A 20070-nucleotide genomic window follows, 5' to 3' on the forward strand; every position below is an offset into this window, starting at 1 on the left:
ATTTCTAAACAACAGTTACTGGTGGTTTGTGAACTGAGTAAATGTTGATAAAACATTGTTTGAGGTAGACTTTACAAGGATCTACAGACTCCGAGGCATTATTGACTATGAGATCTGTTTCTCAATGACACAAAAAAATACCCTTTGAATTTACAAGTGTTCAACATTTCATCCTAGGTGGTAGGCATTATTTATCTAGGTTGTATCTTGTTATCTTACTTATCTTACCATGAAATTGCAACTTAAACATGCAACGTTTAATATGTACAGGCCTAAAGCAACACTGCCATGGCTTTGTTGTTCCCATAACACATATTGTAAAATTTGTTAGAATCTTTGGTGGAATGTAACATCAATGCTTTGTCCCATATCAATTATGATAAATTATTTCAGATCCTAGCTTTTCAATTGTTAATTTCTGCAGCATGAAACACATGTGCTCATGTCTACCTAAACAGGCTATTATTGTGTTCTGATGTGTACAAAACTACACTTGAAAACCATTGAATCTCTGGAGTTATGGCGCATGATTGAGGATGAGTTCGCAACATAATACAATGCTTTAGGAAAAACAGATCTGTTTGGCAAAGAAATTAGACACACCGATTTTATCAGTGCATGAAATAAATGACTGAAAATCATTTGTTTAAAATGAACAATGAACAATTTGTTTATTATTTTTAAACTTTTTCATATTTACAGTATTGCACTTAAACTGCACAAAAGTGCATTTCAGTTTAACTGATGCTTCCTTCATGTTTTAAAAATTACAAAAAAATTGCAGTTAAACCCTTTATCCTTCGAAACGTTTTGTGAACGTCTCTTTTTGATGACATGATAAAAACCAAATTGGTTCCTATTCCCGCCTCATTTAGTAAAGTAGTATCTTCTAGTAGTGCCATTTGTAAACGCACACATACAAAACCTGAAGTGCAAAGAATATCTTCACTTCTATTCCTAGGAAATAGCACTATAAACAGAAAGAAAGAAAGCTAGAGAGAGAGAACAATGTGAGGAGAAAAGCTAAAAGACATTTGGACTCAGACACATTCCTGGCAACACATATCTTAGTCTTCCGAAAGCAGAAAAAATAAGGAATCGAATTGCTTCTTCCTGTCAGTCAAAAGTTTAAAGGAAATCAAACCCAAATGACCATTGACCTTGTGGATGAGGGTATAGAGGGCGGTTTGAATGGCAGTGATACAACAGAATTGGGGCGTTAGGTCAGATACAACATAAAGGCCAGGCTCCATGATAGACCTGCAGTCCTGCAATCCAACTCATGCACTGGGCAGCGGCAGGAAACAATACAGTGGCCATTTCTTATCTCTTTTTTGTTTTGTTTTTTGTTTGTCTTTTTTGTGTGTAAAGTTTAGAGCGGGTCCGATGCCTTGTGTTGTCAGTGTCTTTTCTCACACATGCAACAGTCTGTAAAGTCAACGTGACGGCATCGGATTCAGTGAGGCTCTAGTATTTGCTCCCTGCTTGCTTGCTTTGACAGTTTGCTTTGTTCTAAAGTCTCCTCGTCTGGTCTGGCCTGGTTTAGCCTGGCCCTGGCCTGGCCCTGTCCTTCAGCTCAGACAGACATCCACATGTGTTTGTATGGTCCTGGACTTGTGATGTGTGCCTGGAGTGGACTGAGCCACTGGCCCCGCAGAAGTCCTGCCTGTTGGGCGAAAAGTAAAAGGAGATTTCATTGGTATTTATTTACCGTTCTCTCTACAAGTGGTTGTTTTGATAGCTGGTTTTGTGACAATTTTCTCGCTCCATCCTCCATCTTCCACCGCCTCCTCCTCCTCTTCCTCCACTTATCCTCTACCCCTCTCTTTACCTGTGTCTTTATTTTTCTCTCTCTCTCTGTCTCTCTCTTACATTCTCCCTCTCAGTGTTTTTATTTTTTTTGTTTAAGCTGTAAGTGTCAGACCCGATCACTGGGCTCAGTCTTGTGTGAGAAGTGGGTTATTATGAGGGCGTGGAGCAAGTGGAGGGGAAGCCCGGTGAGGTCAGAGACCCAGAGCTTCAGCATGTTTTCTTGCCTTGAGTCGGAGATCGGCGATGCTAGAGTTCTTGCTGTTGCTCTTGGCAGCCGCGGCCACGGCCGCCGCTGCAGAGGCTGAGTCCGCTAGCGAGGCGATTGGAAGTCCGAAGGGTGGGGGCGGGAACATCAGGTAGGGTGCGTGCGCTGCCAGGTGAGGGTGCAGGTGATGGTGGGAGTGAGCCACGCTCTCCAACTGGAGCTGGGCCTGAACCTGCAGGACAACCAAAAACAAACCCTAGGTTAGTGAGTCCTTCCCAGCCATTCAGGCTGTGTGTATGTGAGGAGAGCTGAAGGTTTAGGTTACACAGTTTGACACTATTCAATTATCCTTCAAGTTCTACCCCCTCGAAGCTGTTGCTTACTTTGTGTTTTCTAAGAGAATAGTTAGGAAGTGCACTCAGAGTCCTTTTTTCATGTCAGCTAATCTTAAAGTTAATGAATCATACATAACTTCACAGACACAATGTCCAATTCCACAGCCTGGAATCAAAGTTTCTCTAAGACCCTGCACAGATTTGTCTAATTCACTGAGAACTCCCTCATAACCTTGGAAATATGCAATGTCCTGTTATCCTGATTATGGATTCAACTGCATAAATAAAAAAAATTGCACCCCAACAACATTCACGTATTTAGAATTATAAATATTTATCCATAAATATTCCTGAGCAAAGGGAAAGTGAGTCATAAGGAGCATAGAATATCAGTTTTCACATTCTTGGCAATTATTTTGAGAAGTAGGTGAAAATTACACATCCCTGTACTTCAGAGGGAAAGCTACGTTGCCTCTTGCCATTTCTCATGTGTTTCAAACTCCACAGAAAACAGAGAAGAGGATTGCCTTTTGCTTTCTCATCCAACCCAAATAAAACTTAATTTAAGCAACGTATGGTAAACATTTTAAGAGAGAGTGAGCTGTCTTTACCAATTCCTTATTTTGGAAAATCATTGAAATTAAAGTTGTTTAACTGCAAGAGAGAATTAATGTAAACCCCAAAATATGCTTTCTTGGACGTTATTTCATTGCATACTGCTGACCAGTATTTGTACTCTCACTGCATTGCAGTAACAGGACCCACAGACACGAGGCAGTGCATAAATACCCAGTAGGTTTATTTTCCTTGGTTACCAAGTGGCACTGTTACCAAACACTCAAAAAAGAGGCCCAATTCCAGATGCATGGATATTAACTTTTCATAAGGCACGGCTAACATGCAAACAAAGGCCTTGTTCCAAATGTATCAGTACAGACTGTCTGTCAAATGCAGAAGGGATCTCTTAGCGTGCTGTAAAGTTTGCTCAACGGATCAGTGAAATGGAACAGGGCATGAGGCGCTACGGACGCTTCAGATGCCATATCTTAATTTGACCATCCTGTTGTTGAAGGAATTTTCCTGCACTGCAAGAAATGCAAACTTGTAGTGTATTACAGTTTTTTTATTGATATCCCAATTGGTAGTTACAGTCTTGTCCCATCGCTGCAACTCCCGTACGGACTCAGGAGAGGCAAATCAAGAGCCATGCATCCTGCGTCCACGACCCTGACAAGCTACACTGCTTTTTGATACACTGCTCGCTTAACCCGGAAGCCAGCCACACCAATGTCTCAGAGGAAACACCTTAGACCGCTGTGCCACTCGAGAAGCCCTTTTATATTTGCGGTTGAAAAAACGCTTTTAAAGTTTTCAATTTCCACCTTTACATTTCAGACTTGCTTATGTCATGCTTCACTTTTCTGCTTTCAAGTTTACTATTTTTTTTACTGAATCCATGGCATTATTTAGAATGCATAATACAGAAGCTTATACTTAAGAAATAAGGCACGAGGGGGTGTGGTATATGGCCAATGTACCACGGCTAAGGGCTGTTCTTAAGCACGACACAATGCGGAGTGCCTGGATACAGCCCTTAGCGGTGGTATATTGGCCATATACCACAAACCCCCTCGTGCCTTATTGCTTAAATATAAGCTTCTGCTAATCAGCATTCAGGGCTCTAACGACCCAGGTTATAATATACTATATATACTTAATATATATATACTATAATATACTACATATTATTTGAACAACAGTGCAGAAAGAAAGTGCGGTTTCACGTAAAACATTTTTTAAATAGTGTGCATTCAACAGGATTTGACCTCATACCCTAATTTCCCTGAATGTTCCATAGTTCCCTACTCCACCTGCTTAGCTATCTGTCAGGTGAAACTACAGTTATAAAATCCTAACTATATTGGTAAGTATGGTGTCCAGTAGAAGTTGTGTATGAAAGCAGCTTGGAAACGAAGAAAGCATCGGAACCACAACGAAATCAGAGGGATCTCACATTCTGCCACACATGGTTTGAAAAAGCATGTGGTCAAATGAAGCTTCGGACATCATTGATAAAGTGATACACGAATTGGCACACTGCTTCGAAGTTAGCTGCTTAGCGATTTGGAAGCATGCCTCGGAGCTCTGGTTCCAAACGTAACATCACTAACTCTGGCTGGATTCCAGTAGGTTTCCAACTTTGCAAGCCAGCATAATGTGACTTGCAGGCCCGATGTGGCCTGTAAACCAGGTGTTTCCTAACACCAATGGTGATAGGGTAAAACTAGGCCATCAAAGTAAGGCCTTACAATGTGTAGAATTTTGACATAAAGTTTAATTTCACGATAACATTCACCTAGATACTAATTTGGTAAAAGCTACAGGCCTTTAGAAGGAAACTAACAGTAACAAATACAGTCATGGGTGGTAACCCTGGATTGCTGTCTGTCTCAGGCCTGGTAGAGGTAGTGCTTCTCTCTCAGTACACAGGCCTCATGCCTCCCTCCCTGCAAACGCAGCTCACCATCAATATCCATCAGAGATCTCTCCAGTATCTGCTTTCATCATCTCTTTTATGTGCTCCCGTTGCCGCGGCGTTCGGTTAATTAGAGCCAAGCTTTTCACAGGGGTGAGGCGGACAACGCAGTGGCCAGGCCGCAAAAACAGACACCGCCAGATCAAATGACTCTCCAACACACATGCACAAATACACCACTCTCAACACACCCCAAAGGTGAAAGGCGTTCTGGGGTTGACTTGAATTGTCCCCCCCCTCCCAGCTCCATAGAATTCTCCATTGCCACCTTTGTAAACTGCAACCTATCTCTCTCAATTGAGAGATGATTGAGAAGTATGGTTGTTTATATTTTGGGGCTCAATATCAACTACACGTTCTATTGGATTAAAGAGGGGGGAAAGTAGCGTGAATTTGTATGACTACATCAAACCTTTCAACCATGCTAACACATTTAGAAACCATTGGTTTTTTTCAGTTAATGGATGTTAAATATTGACGTTTGCTCGTGTACAATCACTCATGCATGCATTTTCGAGGTAAATAATGAATGTGGGATTCGTCATGAAAAATAGAAAACAAAGCACCTGTTGAAAAGGCATCCGTAGAGCTCCCATGTTGACGTAGGGCGCTACTCTGCAGGCATCCAGATGACTGGCAGTGCCCAGAATGACACCTGGAAAGTAGGAAGAAGTGTCTGTCAGACAGTGAGACAGTTATGTTTGATTATAAGGCAGGCTGAAATGGTTGGTCAAAGTTTACAAGATTCACATTTTTCATTTTGCACTTGATAATATAATAATTTAACATAATAAAGTACATGCGCGCATAATTATTGTAGGTATTGCACGAAATATAGCAAGCTTTTACATGACACTGAATTATGTGGAATAAACATTTGCAAGTGTAAAAGTACAAGCTTAGTAATCATCACAACACAAATCATTAAACAAATAGATGGATAGTAAAATAGAATTTACCTTTATGCATCTGGTTTTCTTGTTTTCGACATTTTGCTCTTCTGTTTTGAAACCAAACCTGGAAACCAAAATGTAAGCAGTGAATACACAGCAAAATCAATGGTATACATTTAACTGTAGCTTAATTTCAGTGAACATTTGAGTCCCACAGAACTGGTGTTAAAATAACACTTTAGAAAGTGTTCAAGATTTAACTTGCAGTATTCCCCCTTCTACTCTTAAAGTGTTCAAATGAACATGATTGTGGTGTTTGCATAGTTCTACTGTAGAGAGATATGCAGTGTAAAGCAACACTTGATTTAGAGTAAACTGGACTCACTTTGCTTAGTGCCAACACTGTTACTCTTTCTCAGTGTAAGAAATTAACAACTGTAGTGTTACAGTACATCGTTTTGAGGTGTTGTTTTAACACTGTGCGGTGTAAAGCCTAATTTGCATATTTCCCATGGTGCCTTTTCTTTTCAAGTGAATTTTATACTTAAGTTCCATGACTGTATTTGTTAGTGACAGAGACATGTCTATCAATTTGTTTTGTTTTAATTTCCATTTAAAGGCCTGTGGCTTTCACCAAGTGAGTACCTAGGCAAATACCATTATTAAATTATAACTCTATGAAAATACATACAGTACCAGTCAATTTTTTGTACACACCTACTCATTCCAATGTTCTTTATTTTTTACTATTTTATACATTGTAGAATAATATTGAAGACATCAAAACTATGAAATAACACATATGTAATCATGTAGTAACCAAAATAAGTGTTAAACAAATCAAAATACATTACATATTTTAGAATCTTCAAAGTAGCCACTCTTTGCCTTGATGACAGCTTTGCACACTGTTGAAAATAGTAAAAATAAAGAACATCCTTGAATAAGTAGGTGTATCCAAACTTTTGACTGGTACTGTATATCATAAGGCCTTACTTTCATGGCCTAATTTTACCCTAACACAATGGTGTTAGGAAGCTCCTGGTTTACAGACCACATCAGGCCCTGCAAGTCACATAACGCCGGCTTGCAAAGTGATGTGTAAAACCTATTGGAATCCAGGCAGAGTTAGGCTATCCAAAAGTTGGATTTTGTTTAACATGCACCCTGCTTTCAGAATGACTCTCAGGGTTAGGAAAGATGATAAGAAGACTACTTAAACCATTTAAACTGGAACAACCATTTCAGTAACAGGTGCATTCAATCTGACTGATTGGATTAGTTTAGATACATGTGTTATGTATCTTTGTGTAGCATAAGATTAATCAATCAATGTATATGCAAAAACACAGATATTTAAAACAATCTTAAATAATCTACCTGAATTAGAGAATGCACAGCAAATTTTATTTTAATGATAACATATTTGCTTAGGCCACAGGACTCTGTCATTAAAAAATTATGTAAAAGGTGGTTTTCACTCCAAAGGCAAGGCACTTTGGGATATATGAAAATAAGGCTTTACACTAATCAGTGTGATAATTTAACACTGAAACGTGTGAACCCATATACAGTAGACACTGTCAGTGTTGATTTAACATTGGATAATTTGCTGCGTACAAAATATCGACAGACAATGTATGGCCTAACAATAATGTCGACACTAAAATATATGTAGGCCTAGTACTAAACATACGGTGCAAAAAAAGGTCACTGTTACAAAGTGTAATCCAACTACGCCCCATTGCTCACCAGGTTGCAGAAGCAGCATAGCCTATTGTTAACTATTATCAACCTAATTCCCCTCCATTAATCCATCATCTCCTCTCCCCTTCGACCCCAGTTATGATTATAATTTACAGTAGAGGGATTCGCGATTAGATGACCACAAAGGGCGCTGTCTAATTATTCATGGTTCCGCAGCCATTTTACACAAGTGAACATCATTAAAGGCGTTTGGATTGGACCTCAATAATACGTTTGTCGATAAAGTATGCATTATTGACTTTGCCTGCCCACAGATGATTAAATAAGAACGTGTTCTTAACTAACTTGCCTAGTTACATAAAGGTTAACTAAAACTAAAATAAATAAACCTCAATATGTCACTACATTGCATATTGCAAACAAATGTTTGTCTAATGTTGTGTTTAGGAATAGGCTATTATGGCCTATTATTAGCCTGTTTCCTATTATTATTATTATAGGCTATGGCTAATTATATTATTTGATTGTTTTAGGCGTGGCTATATCGCGAGGTGTATTTAATTAGTCTACTTTTTAATCACTACTGTTTTTGTTCCTCAAAGGTCTGTATTAACACAACAACAACAAATAAATCAAAAAGTATACAGCTCAGGATCAATTCCAATTAGCCTACGTACCTGAATGATAATCAAAGTGAACTACACTGGTTGCGACAGTAATTTCACCATTAAGGACCACTCAATGATGCGCTTCACAAACACCCTAATTTCATTTCCTTTGGATTTTTATTAGAGACAGTGAATAATGACATTTAATTTAGCTCTGCACCAGACACCTAAATATATTAGTCGTAGGGCTAATCAAATTACTCCGCGCTCCTCACCAAGCTCTCATAACTTTCCATTAGATTCCCGACAGCTGTGCGCGGCGTAGGGCTTCTGTTTCGACACCTACGTGCAGGTTCTATACCCTTCTATCTACCACATTCCTGCCGTACAATTTTCTTCAGATTCATTTGGGTTTTCAAATCAAAAACAGGTCCCTTAGCCATGAACAGCAGAGGCTGCGACGTAGTTTTTAAATGTGTGTGGTTTTGGCCCTAACGGCCGATTTCAGTCCATTAAATAGCCCTATGTGTTTGTTGATAGTGTGTGTTATTGTTGTAAATATTTATCCCACTGCGTTTTAGCAGGTACGGCTAAATGTTGTCATATCCTGTTAACCAGAATTGTATTTAGGCCATTTACAATTACATGTTTGTTTTATGTTGCGCTTGCAAGCCGTTACTGGGTGTAGATTTATAATATTACTTATTCCTCCGATTAGATCTCAGAACATGAGGTGTCCCATCGACTGAGTTGCAGCGGAATTGAATTAGCCTATTTCTAATCCATTTTTAAGGGAACAGTATATCAAGCCAATGCCAGATATTACAAAGACTACACGGGAGGATGGGAGGTGACTGACATATAGCCTACACGGGTCTCCCCTAAGCACTCGTACAATCTCTTCATACATTTTAATGATGTCGTGAGATCTTTCCGAAGCACATTATTATTGTTATAAATTTTTTATTTAACCTTTATTTAACTACATAAACAACTTTTCTTCTACAATAATCTGTCAGGAGACAGGTTTAAATTCACCCAATGCCACTTTGAGCAACTATGATGTGGCAATGGCTGTAGGTGTAATTGTATTTGCTTTAAAGCAACAGTATTTTGGTAGGTCTGTCTAATATTTTTTTTTAAATAGGCCATTGTTATCATGACATGCATTTGCTTGATAATTTATTCAAGGCAAAATAAATAAATACAAGTTTAACAGTAACCAGTACAGTATTATTATTAGTAGTAGTAGTATAATTATTGCGCTATTATTGGTCTGTTATTGTACCTGATACAATCCATGAGAAGTATTTGCCAGAAATGTAATTTAGAAACATTGCCAAACTAATTTCACCGAGGTCGTGAGGTCAATCTGTGTAATAAACTCATGTGGCTTTCCACAATATCGAGACAGTTACATCCACACAGTTTACTGAATCTTATATCGCATGATATGTTTGTCTCGTTGCATCTGGTGTGTGTAGGTTACATCTCGGTATAACTGGGCCCCAAGAGAACAGGCAGGGCTAACCAAAAATAATATTAGGCCTATAGTATATTAAATTAATCATAACCAGTGACAATTGCAAGTGGGTGAATAATTGATATAAAAACAGAAACCTCAGCGCTATCTTATTTATAAATCTGAATATACATTGTCTTTAACGTGCACCGGAAACGATTGTCCTAACGTGTTTATCTCACGAAATTTAAGGAAATAAAATAATTTTTAAAAATGTAATAGTAAGACGCTGTTTCAGAATGAATATACCCCAAACCTGACAGGTCAAAAATTTGATTTATTTAATTATGAAATCAATGTGAAGTAACAACTTTCAAAAGATTTCACCTTTACCAATATGACAACATACATTGTATAAGTAAGTCAAAGTGTATCTAAACATTCAATTTTTATAGCCCCCTAGTTTTTAAATTGTATGCTTATCAATATGGTTTGTAGCAGGCTTTTGCATTGCAAACCCATAAGTGTTGGCCGTATAGCCTTCTGCAACGTGTTTCATTTGTGAACATACATAATTCCTGATCTAGGCCCTACATTACATCCATCTTACCCATATAGGGCCCGCCGCTTTACACTACACTTCTTTGACAACACAAACTAGGTCCAACAGAGACACTTGTGTAGTGTAAAGAGAAGGCTCTAGATTCAAATATATCTTTAAGAGATGTCTCCCACACAACCTCCGGAGTTAGTGTGGGACATCTACACCCAGCAGCCACCCCCCCTGAGTAGTACAGTGTAAAGACATTTAGCTCTTCTACACCACATGTCCATGCAATAATTACCGCAATTACCCAATTAATGCAATGATTTACAAATGTGTGGATATTTTACAGTCTTTAATTTTGAATTTGGCCAGTAAACCACACGTTTTTCTCTGTTAGCAAAATTCTAAATTAAAGGCTGTACAATGTCTACACATGTGTGAATCATTGCATTAATTAAGTGTGCAACATTATCTGCAATATGGTTTAGATGAGAAGCTCCTGTATAGTTTGAATTGGATTTACGGTATACTATCACACATAACGCACGAATTTGCCTTTGGCCACACCACAACTAAGGCTAGTGTAAACAGAAAAGTTTCAAATCTGATGTTGAAGAGAGATAGCTCTCATTAGACATATTTTACTCATGTAAATCCACTCTTATTTTGAAACACGAATTACAGTAGGCCTCATTTTCTTGAATCGCCCCTTATAATTATCCACATGCCACTGTCTCTGGACGTCTCAATCTGACAAACTCTCACGCATTTTTTTCTAACATGTCCAGAGCCTCGTTTCCCAGTTACCATGTAATTTAAGCATTATGATGATCGTACCAGATGCATCGTTATTTGCGAGCCAACGTTTTAAGTGTCCCAAAGAAGCACGCAGAACGTTAGCTAAATGCGTCGTTAGACCATGTGTAGATACTGATAGGATCGAAAGAAGTATCGCTGTTCTCGCATCAGTTTACCTTAACTTTATAATTATTGATGACGGGTCAGCTCATAGAGAGTTACTGTATTACCTACCACCTATGGATGTAAACAGGCTATTGAGGCGGCTTATTATGCTTACCCAATAATAATGTAGTAAATCACAAGATTGGGTACATCATTGCGCACATGTTATTACACATCGTGAAACACATTGAGGAAAGAATTACAACCTGTAGCCCAGTCGCCAAATGTTAACACAAAATTGACTGAACATTAAATAGATTTCGTGTTCCTTAAACAACAGGAAGTAAATTGTACACTCAACTTTCCTTCCAGTTCTTCTTGACTATGGTAACACCATTTACCAGAATGAAGCCGCCACTAGGCTACTCTTAAACCTTTGGATGCCGTCTAGCATAGCATCCTTCGTTTTATCACAAGTGCCAGTATTAAAATAATCATCACTGCATCCTGTATCAAAAGGTTGGCTGGTCCTCATTAAAGTCGCGTAGACCACTCAACTAATCTTTTTTTGTTTACAAAGCTCTACTACACAAGTTTCTGACTTAACTAACTTCGTTGTTGAAGTATAAAAAACATGTTACCAAACCCGTTCACATGGTTGGTTAACTCTTGAGGTTTCTCCGGTCTCGATCAAATAAGATACACCTGCTTTTAGATTTAATGCAACTCACCGCTGGAACAATTTAGAAAACCCATTACAATTGGATGTTCTGGTGCCGCTCGGGCAATTTAATGTGTTGATTGAGGACCTAGTAGTTTAGGAATGAATGTAACTGTTTTTCTTACTTTTTGTGTTGTGCTGTATTTTTGAATTTACATTGTATTGATTGCTGTTTTGTTTCATATTATATTTGGTTGTTGTGTTGACTCTCGATGTTTTTTTTTCTTCTCCTGAATAAATAAATAACACCAAATGTGAATAGTCCTAGCCTATATAGGCCCATGTAGCCTAACTTTTAATGCAGTCATCTCGATTTTCATTTGAAGCATTTTGTTATCAAATTGTAACAATTGCAAATAATTTGGCAGGCCATTTGTAGTTAACTTTGCTCAGAAGTTAGCGGCATTCACAGTCAGACGGATAGCCTAAACATATTGATTATGTGTTAAGCGAAGATCTTCTGTGAACCAAATGACATGGAAGGGCAAAAAAGCTTCTAAGAAGGGCAGAATGTTCTGAAAATGATCTTAACGCTACGAAGGCTCTGTGAAACGAGGCCTACAACAATCCTTTATGCTTTCCGCTCAAATGCGCAATCTTTTTTGCCCACGTTTTTTTGTACAAAACGTTGATGAAAAGTAGGGACAGACCTTTCTAGGGTTTTGTCCAAAAGCGTATACCTTTATCCCTGCAGGTTTATATTTATGGTTTTCACTTTCAGTTGATGGAGACCGGGTGTTACCTGCACTCTTGCTTCTGACAGTCCCAGCCTCTGGCTCAGCTCTTCCCGCATGAAGGCGTCGGGGTAGTGAGTCTCGTCGAACAGGCGCTCCAGCTCGTTGAGCTGTTCCAGAGTAAAGTTTGTCCTGCTCCGCCGCTGCTTCAGTTTGCTCTGTGCGTCCTCGTCCTCAGACTTTACGTCTTCCTTCTTCTCTTTACACTCATATATCCCTGCGTGAACACACGTTTTAAAATACAGTACACCTCTAGATTAAACATAACAAACGCTTACACCTGCACCTGCAACTACTCTCTCTCACACGCACGCACACACACACACACACACACACACACACGCACACACACACAGACACACACACACGCACGCACACACACACACGCAGGCTCCGTGTGTAGCGTATATTTACTTGGTGGGATATATAGTGTTATGGTAGCCAGCCAGAGAAAGAGAAGATAACATTTTTCAGAAGCTCGATCTCTATTGGTCCAAATACAATTTGCAAATGTATTTAGAAATAAATTACCAAAATGCAGGCTATATTATATTGAACATGATTCACACACATGATATCCTCGATCATAAAAGCATGTAACGTTCAGGTCTAATTATAATTTCCTCAGTGGCATTTAACAGACTGCACATGGCACCTTTATTGGCAGGAATGCCCTGCCGAAAACGCAACAATATTCACTATCTAAAACTGAGCATGGCTATACCCAACACCAACCATTATATGCTATTATTTTTAATGTGATTATTATTTTGGAAAATTATAGTGGTCATTGTTTTACAGTAAGTTGTGAATTGTATTTTTTTAATGATTATATATATTTTTTTCTTCTAGATTGAAAAAAAGTCATTCCTCGAGTTTGTAACCTATTAGCCTAATTGTCGTGAAATGTTTTATATGATATCATAGTCCTATCTATCATACAACAAACCATTTCCATGGCAGTTAAACTTATAAACCTGATAAATAACTTAGTGTGTATAAAAGTCTATAAATCTGAATATTTCACAAGATTTCACAAGTTAATCGTTTTTACTTAAAAGACAGTTACGTTCAGATAGTTATTGATTATTACCGGGTCTAATGTCTTGGTATATCATTAATATCATCATCATATTTTGCCTGTAACATTTTTTTTCATCATTATAGACGGAACTATAGACGGACCAATTGTGTGCTATACAAAAAGGTAGTGGAGAACTTACATCCAAACACTGATAGGCCTATTACAGTGCAAGAGCATGCATCCAACTTCGAGGTTCACGGGACAATTTTGTGTATGAAGTTATTTGTAGGTCTATATGTGTTATGTCATGTAAATGAAAGCAAGAAGCACTTCATATAGGTGAACAGTCAAAATAAAAATGTCTGGTCCATTGAACGAGAGATTAAAATGTAAATTATTAGGCTACTGGATCCTGACTGGCAGAAGGGAAAGTATCACTCCTATTCATTGTGCAGTGGAAACATTGCTGAGGCTTATCATGAATCTCATCGCCATCAATACGTGATTATTCATCGATACGATTTGCTATTTAATATGCTACAATTATCGACAGCAGTGAGATAATATTGATATTATATAGATTACATTCAAAATAGGCTATTATAGAGAAAAGTGTTTCAAAGAATCTACAAATTACTACGACCTGTGTTTACGAGATACCTTCAACAATAACTGCAGTAATCGAAATGTTTTCGTTACAGTTTTGAGCGTGTCAATGTTTTGGCCACAATACGTTTACAATCGATGTATGTTATTGTTAAAACCAAGGGCTTGGTCCGTGTAAGAATGCGATGCATCTCAGCCATTCACGCTACAGCTCGAGCGGGTGGATAAAAACGTACCTTCTGTGGCCCTTGAAACGTTAAACTCCTTGAGTTTTTCTTTCTCTAGCTCTATGTGCTCCTTGAATAGATGTACTGGGAAGTGGTTGCTGCCTTCCGTTATGTCCTGTAGACTTGTCTCGGAGTTCCCTAGCTCCCTCGCCCGCGCCAAGCCACTCTCCAAAACTTCCCTGTACGTGATACTCTCCTTACTGCTCTCCTTGGTTTTCTGGTCGAAAGATTTCGAGACGAACGCTGTAAGTTCTTCCATGGCCGCTCAGTGGTCCTGAGCACCGAAATCCACTTTAAAATTACCTATATAACCTTAGCAGTCTGCTCGTAGAGCGCTCCGTCGTGATATCACTCCTGCTGTTATGATTGTGTTTTTGAGAGCACACTATTTATACACCGCCACCTCAGCCCAGCCCCCATCTCTGTGTCTTGGGCAATTATGGGCTGCTCGACTTGTCTGAATTCAACTTTCAGCAGCTTCTCCAGAAATCAATGCTTCGACGGAGGCGGTTAATTGAATTACAGGTCATTAAAATGCCTAAGGTGCCTTACGGCGAAAAGCGTGCGAGATCTGTAGGCCCATGTTTAATTAATTCAACGATAATTTCATTAACGTGATTATGAAATGTGAATACGGAGTGGTTGGGTTTGCTCCTCCTGGTGTTGCTATTTGTTTGAGCTGACAAGTAAGAATTAAAATCACAATAACATCAACAACAATGATAATATAATACATATGCTCCAACTATTGGGATTTACAATTCCTTGGAAAGCATTGGCAACAGACTAGTGATGCTGTATGAGCTTTCTACAATGGTGGTCCATGATTCGAGTACAATTACCCATACTTTCTCTAGGGATAATTATATGTAGGCTATATGATGCATAGGCTATATCATATCATTAATTGTGTTTTGCAGGTGTGAATCGTGTGACAATAATTCAAAATAGGCTGCAGTCCACACATTTTCTGAGATTGTAATTCACTTTGAAATATTTGCAAATAAATAACATGCCAATGATTATACAAATTCTAGAATTTCCTTAATGATAGGCAACAAATACTGGTTTCCGACGTTTTGGAGAACAAATAAAAACTCCATATTATTTGACTTTTGTAATGGTAATTTCGTCATAAACTATGAGTGAGTAAATGTTTGCGATTACAATGCATCTATTATTAGTGAAGGAAATACATGCATAAAAGGTGATTGCCAGAAAATCGGCTAACATTCCCCCATCAATTTATAGGGGCTTCTACTTCCAATCAAATTCAACAAATCTCAGTGACTTTACATGTCTGTTTGCTCAATCTGAAGTTGGCCTAGACATTTTGTTCATCATTCATATTATTGAAACACCTCTGGGAGTACTAAGTGTTAAACTGTATGTTTCTTAAAATACATTGATAATCAATAACATAACATGTGGTGTGAAATGTTCCCTTATTTATAACTAGGATTTTCATAGAAATAGATGTTGGCTATAATAGCTGAACATTATCTAAAACGCATGTACGGGTCCAGCTCAGAAACACAAAAGACCGAGAGAAGAGAGCTGTCCCTGGGGTTTTCTACCCGGAGAGCCCCGGCAGTGTGAAAGCGCTCAGTGAAGCTGTGCTCTTTAAGTGCGTGTTTTGATATCTCTCCATTTATCACAAAACCCGTCTCACATCTCAGTGGCCGACGTGCGCAGGCAGAGGGACTTCCCCCGTGCCATGAACTGCGCCCTTTGTTGTTAATGCACGTAAATCCTCCTCACAACATAATTCGGTGTTCCGAGTCTCCACATTGAATACTTAGACTTGTAAAATGATGTGCGTGTGTGGTCAATAACGAAATACATCCTAATTGGTCTCACATAACCATAACACTAACCTTTTCTGCAATGGGATGAAAACTCATCACAACCCATTCTTAAAATCATGAAAATATTGGTTGATATCTTCAAACATAAGCTATATCTCAGTATTAGTAAACCATTAGGCTAAGTTATACATCCTATATTTCAGTTTGTGTCGAGGGTTCAAAAGAGCCCAACAACTAATAAAAGGTGATACAGCAGGTGAGATGTGGCTGTTTTAAAGGTGCTAGGTTACCAAACTCTCACTATAGGTGCTCTACAGGATGAATCATGAATGATATTAAAATTGCTTGCATTAGCCTATAACAACATGGTAATTGTAGGCCAATTTAATGAAAAAAAAACATTTATGTGGGTAGTGAAATATTAATATTTAGGATAAAAACATTGAAAAGTAATGTAATCGTGTAAATGTAATGTAAAACAACAACAACAACAACAACGTGTGACATATTTGAAAATGTGGTTCCAGTCATCTAACATGCATTTCAAACTAGGGTTTCCTCTTCATCAGCAGGATCTTAATTGTGAAACTTCAAAGTGATTCTTTTTTTTCTAAACGTTTGAATATTAGTGAGTGCAGTCCAATTGAAGTGGAGTATCCACATGTGGAGCCAAATCAACAAACGCTATCGACCAGCGCAAATCGAAGAGTGATGTTCTATACACAGAAGCATTCATGTCACCTGGTCGCCATAGTTTAGTGGCGCAACATCCTTAAAGGGGCACGAATCATATTCTCCCTTGTCTTATATGTCCAACATGTCCAACAACCCCCCCCCCCCCCCCCCCCCCAAACGTCTGTTTAGTACTTCTTAATAGGGTATTTTATTTCACTAGTGTGGCAAAGAGTATCCAAGGCAAGTCAGGAGAGTCATTCACCTATACTGTAGCCAGTTGAAAGTTATGTGGCCTATTGTACTGTAACGGAGTAATATGACTTTCCTGATATCAAGTGTTACTTTGCCCATATGGAGTTTCAACCAAGTCTTTTAGGTCACATGTTAACCTCTATTTACCTATTCTATTTACTAGGCCTACATTATATTGTCAATGTATACAAACATGTAGGATTATTATAACTAGGGGTTCACAGCGAATTTCACTTAAACCTTCATATTCGAAGCTCACTTAAACCAGCCAGGTCATCCATGATTACAAGTCAGTTTTCCACGTCCATCCATGTCTGAGGACCTCCGGAGATGATATAGAAACTGGCCACTAGGGGCAACCGCAAGCACTGTTACCTTCAAGTAGGTATTGATTTTGATAGAGTGTTGTGGACGGGGATGGATGATGGGTGTAAGCATCTGCCTCTGATTCCAAAGGTTGCAAATTAAAATCCACCAATACAAAGTAATATCTTATATTCAGAGTTAATAATAATTTGGAGTAAATGTCTGAATTTAACCCTATTCTTCAAAATTCGGGTTAGGTTAAACTTACCCTTAGACACGTTGAAATTTGACGTTTGAAAAACATGGATGAACATTTAATTCTGACGTGAGACTGTGAGAGCTGGTAGACTTAAACCATAATATGCACAGCCACACTTGACCTAGAGACTTAAAACGTTGTACTGTGCTATTCAGACCCCTTTACTTTTTTACACATTTTGTCATATTACAGCCTTATTCTAAAATTGATTATTATGTTTTTCCTCATACATTTTCAGACAATACCCCATAATGACAAAGTGAAAACAGGTTTTTTGAAAATTTTGCAGATTTATTCAATATACAAAACAGAAATACCTTATTTACATAATAATTCAGATCCTTTGCCATGAGACTCAAAATTGAGCTCAGGTGCATCTTGTTTCCATTGATCATCCTTGAGATGTTTCTACAACTTGATAGGAGTCCACCTGTGGTAAATTCAATTGATTGGACATGATTTGGAAAGGCACACACCTATCTATATAAGGTCCCACAATTGACAGTGCATGTCAGAGCAAAAACCAAGCCATGAGGTCGAAGGAATTGTCTGTAGAGCTCCGAGACAGAATTGTGGCGAGGCACAGATCTGAGGAAGAATATCAAGACTCTTCTCCCCAAATGCTCAGTTTGGCCAGGGAAGTGACCAAGAACCCAATGGACACTCTGGCAGAGCTCTAGAGTTCATCTTTGGAGATGGGAGAACCTTCCAGAAGGATAACAATCTCTGCAGCACTCCACCAATCGGGCCTTTATGGTAGAGTGGCCAGATGGAAGCCACTCCTCAGTAAAAGGCACATGACAGCCCGCTTGGAGTTTGCAAAAAGGCACCTAAAGGACTCCGACCATGAGAAACAAGATTCTCTGGTCTGATGAAACAAAGATTGAACTCTTTGATCTGAATGCCAAGCGTCACGTCTGGAGGAAACCTGGCATCATCCTTGTGATGAGGCATGGTGGTGGCAGCATCATAATGCTGTGGGGATGTTTTTCAGCGGAAGGGACTGGGAGAATAGTTAGGATCGAGGGAAAGATGAACGGCGCAAAGTACAGAGAGATCCTTGATGAAAACCCTCAGAGTGCTCAGGACCTCAGACTGGGGCGAAGGTTCACCTTCCAACAGGATAACGACCCTAAGCACACAGCCAAGACAATGCAGGAGTGGCTTCGGGACATGTCTCTGAATGTCCTTGAGTGGCGCAGCCAGAGCTCTGATAATAGCTGTGCAGCGACGCTCCCCATCTAACCTGACAGAGCTTGAGAGAATCTGCAGAGAAGAATGATAGAAACCCCACAAATACAGGTGTGCCAAGCTTGTAGTGTCATACGCAAGAAGAATCAAGGCTGCCAAAGTTGCTTCAGCAATGTACTGAGTAAAGGGTCTGAATACTTATGTAAATGTGTTTTATTTTTTTCATATGCAATTTTATTTTTAAAAATGGTTTTTGCTTTGTCATTATGGGGTATTGTGTGTAGATTGATGAGGGGAAAAACAATGTAATGAATTTTAGAATAATGCTGCAACAAAATGGGGAAAAAGTCAAGAGGTATGAATACTTTCCGAATGCACTGTAAGCACAGTAGGTCTTTTCTCGTGCTGAACAAATTTCCCTCAAGGACCCATAAGGTTTGTCAGGATAGATTTTCTTCCCTCTTGGAACATTTAAAAAAATTAAATAATAATAAATAAATAAATCTGAATAATAAATAAATCTTCTCATTGACTGAAATTCAGATTCACTCCTAACTTCGTCTTTGGCCTCATCACAATAGTCCCTAAAGTGTTTGAGATAATAACGTTGATGCATACAAAGATGGCGACACTATACCACTATTTGCATATTAGCACAAACACTAATATGCTAAAATATACTGTACTAAAATTACAAAAATCTTCTCATGAACCATAGGACCAAATTACACCACATTTGGAATGTAGGCCTACTGCACATGTATTAACTTAGTTTGAGCTAAGGTATTGGTAAAACGATTGCTGAGTTATTGTCAAATCAGATTTAACATGTCCATTTAAACCACTGTAAATCTACTCCACGGTGGTTTATTAAAACTTGTCATTGATATCATGGACGTCCCTAAGATAAACCACACTGAATTTGGTATTGATATCTCAAGAACAAGGAAACTATTAACAACTCATTCTTTGCATATGTAATGCAAATGCTCATAACCAACCGCAATGCTCTTCTCCATATGAACAATATGCCAGATTCACTCCAAATGTTGTATTTAGACTCATTACATCAGTCTACTGGTTTTGAGAAAAAATTGTTGCTGCATTCAAATATGGCCGCACTGCACCTATAGATGTGCTTAACAAGTCGCATAATAAGTTGAATGGACTAACTCTGCGTGCAATAATAGTGTTTAACATTATTTTTGAATGACTACCTCATCTCTGTAACCCACACATACAATCATCTGTAAGGTCCC

General features: G+C 38.6%; 1 protein-coding gene across 5 annotated transcripts; it reads right to left on the reverse strand.

Annotated features, from left to right (window-relative positions):
- Positions 1 to 645: 645 nt before the first annotated feature.
- LOC110519967 (short stature homeobox protein-like) lies at positions 646 to 14703 on the reverse strand. 5 transcript variants are annotated; one of them, XM_036974095.1, is made up of 7 exons: positions 14330 to 14703; positions 12472 to 12680; positions 6636 to 6689; positions 5848 to 5905; positions 5455 to 5543; positions 2037 to 2249; positions 646 to 1666 (listed from the first exon to the last, which is right to left on the reverse strand). In XM_036974095.1, exons 1-7 carry the CDS (start codon positions 14577 to 14579, stop codon positions 1577 to 1579), a joined length of 963 nt encoding a protein of 320 aa, XP_036829990.1. In that variant the 5' UTR covers positions 14580 to 14703; the 3' UTR covers positions 646 to 1576. The 5 variants fall into 5 exon arrangements, with proteins under 5 accessions (XP_036829990.1, XP_036829989.1, XP_021452567.2 ...); XM_036974094.1 differs by having other exon boundaries at positions 5455 to 5564; XM_021596892.2 differs by lacking the exon at positions 6636 to 6689.
- Between the last annotated feature and the right edge of the window lie 5367 nt (positions 14704 to 20070).

This window comes from Oncorhynchus mykiss, chromosome 3, assembly GCF_013265735.2.
Source record: "Oncorhynchus mykiss isolate Arlee chromosome 3, USDA_OmykA_1.1, whole genome shotgun sequence".
NCBI lineage: Eukaryota > Metazoa > Chordata > Actinopteri > Salmoniformes > Salmonidae > Oncorhynchus > Oncorhynchus mykiss.

Excerpts from the sequence above, each read along its gene's own strand:
- LOC110519967 (XM_036974094.1), bottom strand. The coding sequence starts at position 14,579 with ATGGAAGAACTTACAGCGTTCGTCTCGAAATCTTTCGACCAGAAAACC. Across the intron at positions 6,690-12,471 it reads TGTCAGAAGCAAGAGTGCAG|TGTGCAAAGCTGTCATCAAG; the intron begins GTAACACCCGGT and ends TATTTTCAACAG. Across the intron at positions 5,565-5,847 it reads AGAAAACCAGATGCATAAAG|ACACTTCTTCCTACTTTCCA; the intron begins GTAAATTCTATT and ends ACTGTCTGACAG.